The sequence below is a fragment of the Aedes albopictus genome, chromosome 2 (assembly GCF_035046485.1).
Source record: "Aedes albopictus strain Foshan chromosome 2, AalbF5, whole genome shotgun sequence".
NCBI lineage: Eukaryota > Metazoa > Arthropoda > Insecta > Diptera > Culicidae > Aedes > Aedes albopictus.
The window spans coordinates 135,629,884-135,635,883 of record NC_085137.1 but is presented as its reverse complement, the minus strand read 5'-3'; the positions used below and the strand labels follow the sequence as shown (position 1 = coordinate 135,635,883).

General features: G+C 43.7%; 1 protein-coding gene across 1 annotated transcript in view; it reads right to left on the bottom strand.

Annotated features, from left to right (window-relative positions):
* Positions 1-313: 313 nt before the first annotated feature.
* The window catches only part of LOC115255409 (serine-rich adhesin for platelets), a 45,380-nt gene continuing 39,693 nt past the window's right edge, over positions 314-6,000 (bottom strand). The window contains exon 4 of the mRNA XM_029853513.2: positions 314-4,133. Coding sequence (XP_029709373.2) covers positions 2,666-4,133 — 1,468 coding nt within the window. The 3' untranslated portion in view covers positions 314-2,665. The remainder of the gene's footprint in view (positions 4,134-6,000) is intronic.

Sequence of the window (6,000 nt, the reverse complement as noted above, 5' to 3'; positions counted from 1 at the left end):
GCCGCCATGAGCTTCTGGACCTGGCTCTAACGCGATGCACTACTAAGTTCAAGTTTAAGTGGCTAACCCACATTTCTCGATAACTGCAAACTACACAAGACTAATCCGAGCTCTAGGTAGCAATTTATGAGCATGCAGGTTGATTCAGTCAAGACACATTACCCGACAGCCTGTGCTGTCACATGAAGAGAAGCCAGTAGAAATGAAACGCCATCCAATGGGGTGATGTTGACGCATGGTAGTTTGTAAAGAACAGAAGCTAGGAATTAGAGATTAGGTATTTCGGATCGAATAAAAGCAATGATAACCAACATTTTTATTCATATTTTCAATTTATTGTGTGTCACTGTTTTCAATTAATTATCTCATTTCACTTTTAGGTTTTGCATAAACTGCTAGCTGAATGTGTGTGTGTGTCTGTTGTAGGTATCTTCGATAATCTGTCTGCGCGTCTGACCCTCTGGGGTCAGTTCCGCCTTTCTCCCTCTATATCAATGCAATTAGGTAAACGTAATATCATACATCAGAACTCTGCTTGCGTTATCCTACGCGCGAAATTGTTCACATCTTGTAAATAAAGTCGAATCATTACCATGCATCTTTCTCTTCGCGTCTCCAAACACTATCATTTTCTCACGTGAGTGTTGCTCTTTGCTAGTTATCATTTCGTCGTTAGCCGGGATTTGCCGTTCTTCGTAGCTGGGTAGGTGACGTGCAAAACTGAAAAGACTTTCATTTTCATAAGTGCGTGTACTGAGACACAATGCGCAAAGCGAATGACAATTGCGCGTTAAGAATATTGAGCCAACAACCGGAGTAATAGTGTAGTTGAGAACGTAATATAAAACAGGAAAAATAAATGTTCATCTTTTTCTCGCCGTCTCTGCGTAATGCGATAAATGGGAAAAGGTTTCACATATCTAGATAGATAAAACGCTACAAATTGGTTCCAATATATCTGCACAAGAACTGCGCTCGCTAATTAAAAATGTAGTTTGATTATTCCTCTCGTCTCCATAGATTCCGACAAAAAATGGGGGCGGTTAAGTATAATCCATTATTGTGTGTTTTTAGTAAACTTTCGCTACAAACTACTACACAATATGTGAGTCAAATGTTTTAGTTTCTGTTCAATTTATATTCGAACCGCGCGCAGCACTTCCGAATAATGCTGAAGCATATCCAATGCGCAAATTTCACACAAATGAGCACCAATTTTGTTTTTCGATCGCTTCGTAAACGACTTCCGTTTGTTTCTGGTCCAAAAATGTATTTATTTTTTGCTACGGTGCCGTCTTTGCTTTCTCCTAAATCGTATCTTCCGCTTTGTCGCTTTTCTAAAGGTTAGTCGTATTGTATATATTTTTACACAAATAGGGGGTTGAACTGCTTTTGATTTTTATTGTTGGTTTCGACATGTTTTTTTTTTCTTATTGTTTGGATTAAATCTCTCTTATAAGTCTAGTAACAATTAAATATTTCTTCTGCCAAAGGACAATTTCTTGATCGTTCAACCGTTGTGAAGGACATTGCGTTTTTCACATCCAAACAAAATACTTGGATCCTTGTTTGTTTTTGTTTGCCATCTGCGGAAATAATTTGTATGGAAAGTTTACACTCAAATAAACAATTCAGAATAAGAATCCAACCTCGTATCTTTTAGCATGATCGCGGTATAAGCGCAAAAAAATAATCTCAAGTACAATTCATAAAATGTAGCCATATGGAATCTCCACAGCAATATTTGCGCCACCTAGTAAACTGATTCTAGATTAAACTGTTCACCAGGTAAGACGCATTTAACTTGCGTCTTTCAGAGGACAGTATGCTTGAATATTGTGTAAAAACCAAGATAATTATCTCAGAAAAACTTTCCTATAAACCTGAAACACGTGTTGAACAAGTTTTGAAATTAATAAAATATTATATCTCCAAACAAACAAATAAAGTTGATGGCTGACGTTTTTTCGACCTACGAATTGTGGGGAAACAAGAAAAGTTATAGTGATATTAGTAATTATTGAAGTGAAAAACTGCGTTGACCTCACATACGTTTTATGCGACTTTTTTGTATTATCTTCGAGAACCGACTTCCGAACCAGAAGTTCGACCAAAAACTTACTCTGCTAATAACACATTCTTATCTTCCGCGTTTCTATCTTTTATATTCTGCTCTGCATATATCGCCTAATAGTTACAAAGACACAAAATTATTAATCTTTCAACCGCTTGTGACTGACTGTTATTTTCAATAGGGATTATATATAAATCTGCTGCCTCGAAAGAGTTGAATCACTTACTAAACGAACACAAACTCAATGCCATCGAACGGATACTCGTTAAAAGAAGGAAATAAACTGAAAATTGAAGACAAACAAAAATAACAAATTCCCTCTCATCAAACCTTTCCTTTCGCGCGCATAAATCCATCCCATTCCTTACTCTGACTTTTACATATAAATACAGAAAAATTATACATTTAACAACTGATTAACCTGACTAACTGTGTAAAACAAACAGAACCTATTAAATTGTAATAATAAAAAATCAGGATTGACGGCCACTGCCTTTCGGGGCCTTCCGAGAAGAGCCATCCCTCAGGTCAGCGCACTTTCTCGGTTCTTCTTTCTTCCCCGTAACACGTTTAAAAGCTATCATCGTCTTGTCATACGATCGACTCGGTCGGATCCCCATCCTCGGACCAGCTGACTTCCATGGGCGTATCGTTGCCCTCTCCGCCGGAAATGGTTCCGCCGTTCAGACTAGCTACAATTTTCCGCAGCAGAGGATCTGCCGACCCCCGAATTTGTCCGTGTCCCTGCACTAGAGCTTCCCTTGCCTCCCCCGAGGATGCCGACGACGACGACCGGGTTGGTGATGACGCTCCTCCGGTGGTGCTAGAGGAACTACTACCGCTGCTGGTGCTGCTCCCTCCGGACGAGAGGTCATCGGACAGGCAAGAAGAGGCCGACGATGCTTCATCGTCCGAATTGGAACCGGATACCAGGGCCTCTCCGGCCGCTTCCTTTGGTAACGAATTGTTCTTACCGCTCAGACTCTTCCGGGCAAACTCTCGCCGCTTCTTGTGCGCCGGAGTGTCACAGGTCCCGAACTCGGACAGCGCCGTCGTATCACATGTTATCAAACCCCGGTTCTCTTTGCTCTTCTTAAAGTTGGGGGTTTTGTCCCGATGAAAAAACTCCATCGGATGTTCCGCCGCTCCCTCCGCAGGACCCTCCCCAAACGATCCCGCCCGGCTCCTACTAAAAGGACTTTCCCCACCCAGTTCCCCTAGAAATTCCGTTTCCTCTAGAAATAAATCCTTCCCGTCTCGAAAGGACTTGCTTCCGCCGTTCTCCATTCGCTCATTCAGAAACCTCTTGTGGGCGTACGGCGAGCTGCTGTAAAGCGGAGGATCCTTCCAGGAGAGTGGCATATCGGACGCCATCCTAATGGGCTTGGAAACGGCCGACGACGAAGCTCCCGAGTTCGATCGCACAATCTTCTTTGGTGGTTCCGTTGCAGCCTTGATGCTGACCGATTTGGACCTCAACCGCGGGGTCCCCGGAGTTCCGACCTTCGCTGGTGACGCCGCATCCTGCTGCTTCAAGATCGATCCCACCGAACTGGACTGCTGAATTCCGTTCAGTGAACTGTTGAAGCATCGTTGTCGTTTCCCGTCCTGACCTTGACCGCCGTTTGCATACGAAGACCGAAAGGACCCAGCCCTTCGCACCATTCGCGAGGCGGAAATCTCCGGCGGTTCGTCATCCATCTCGAGCACCCAGGAAACCGAATCGCTTTTTTCCACAACCCCCTTGATGACCGGTGAGGTCGGTGGCGACAAATCGTCCATCTCGAAGACCCGATCGGACCCGGCGCTGGATCGGCTGTGGTTTGTGGTTGTCGTCGCTGCCGCCGCCGTTGGCGGGTCCAAACTAATCCGAGTGGCGTTCATGAAACTGCTGGTGTCGTGGTAGCTCTTGGACAGCTCGGCGTACACGTGTGAGAACTTTTCCGAGTTCTGCTTCAGCTTCCACTGCAGTTCCTCGTTGTGCTGGGACAGGCGGGTCTTGGTTTTGGTTTCCTGCTTCAGGTTGTCCTGGAGCAGTTTCAGCTTCTGCTGGAGGTCCCTGGAAAGATACGAGGGTGAGATAGAGTTAGAGGTGAGGTAGAGCATTTGTATGGGAAAGGAGTGAAATAATCTTCTGATGTCAAAGAACTACCTAACGAAAAGTAAGTTACTCATATCACGTTAATCGGGATGGCGACTCCCAGAAATAGGCGAAAGAAGTTTTTTTTTAAATCTGTACTTTTCCAAGGGAATCAATTTTTCAACCAGCATATTGCCAGAAACAGACTGAAATAGCCAATAATAATGAACGGATGTAGATGCTATCGCAACAACCATCTAGATCTTCGTTGCATTACAACATGATGACTGGACAGAGTAAAGCTATAGTTTTAAAAAAGATCTATACCGTGGGGTCGCCATTCACCGCTCGTTTCATACAGTTTGAATATAAATCATATAAAACGAGCGGAGAATGGCGACCTCACGGTATTTGCCTCTCTTTCAGGCCATGAGTTGAGGACGACCCTTCTTCCAGACATTTCTTCGGGAGATTTGTCAGATACTCCTTTTGGGCATTGCTCCAGACATTTTATCTAGAGATTCCGCTAGGATACCTTCAGGAATTCATAAGGAGATTCCTCCTGGAACTCCATCTGTGGAATACATCTGAAATCTAATTAGAAGTTCCTACAGGTGTTTAGTCTGGTATTCTTCCAAGACTTCATTTTGGGGGTTAAATCCAGCAGTTCTATCCAGGGATTTGTTAGGAACTGTTTGGAACTCTTGGAGGATTTGTAGAAGAAACTCCAGGAATATTCCCAGAAGAAGTTTAAGGAGGTTCCCATAAAGAAAAAAAATCATAAGGATCTCTTAGGAATATCCCAGAACAAATACCTCAACGAACTCCGAATCCTCTTAGAAGAATCTCAGTAGAAACTCCAGGCCAAATTTATCCCAGAAAGACTATCAGAATAAATCACAGGGGTCAGGAACTCTTTTAGGCATCTAAACAAGCACATTTCATCGAATTCTTGGAGAAATACCAGGAACATTCTTGGATTAAATCCCAGAACGTGGAACCCAAAAAGAAAATCTCAAATGGAAATCCTGAAGGAACTCCGGTGGGGTCCTCTGGAGCATGGAGTTAGGTTAAGTTTCACACTACCTTTGGTTTACCCAAAGACCGTCAGATTAGAGGCGTTAAGCTATTGACCATGAACTGAATAAGAGGGGAGCCGTAATATTTTTAGGATGAAAAACCATTGTTTGGGAGCATCACTGCCAACCCACAGTTTCACCCATGGATGTGGTTAGCAAATATTTCACCCTCCTGTACATGCAAACTACTACAACTAACCAGGTGAAGAAGAGATGCTGTATTACGTAATTTTATAGGGAGGTAGATTAGAACAGCTATGGCAGATTATGCACGAATACGGATTCCCGGATAAACTGATACGGTTGATCAAGGCGACGATAGATCGAGTGATGTGCGTAGTTCGAGTATCAGGGACACTCTCGAGTCCCTTCGAATCTCGCAGAGGGTTGCGGCAAGGTGATGGTCTTTCGTGCTTGCTGTTCAACATTGCTTTGGAGGGTGTAATAAGAAGAGCGGGGATAAACACGAGTGGAACGATTTTCACGAAGTCCGTTCAGCTGCTTGGTTTTGCCGATGATATTGATATTATTGCTCGTAAATTTGAGACGATAGCGGAAACGTACATTCGACTAAAGAGTGAAGCCAGGCGAATCGGATTAGTCATTAACGTGTCGAAGACAAAGTACATGATGGCAAAGGGCTCCAGGGAGGAATCACTGCGCCCGCCACCCCCTATTTATATCGACGGTGATGAAATCGAGGCGGTTGAAGAATTCGTGTACTTGGGCTCACTGGTGACCGCCGACAACGATACCAGCAGAGAAAC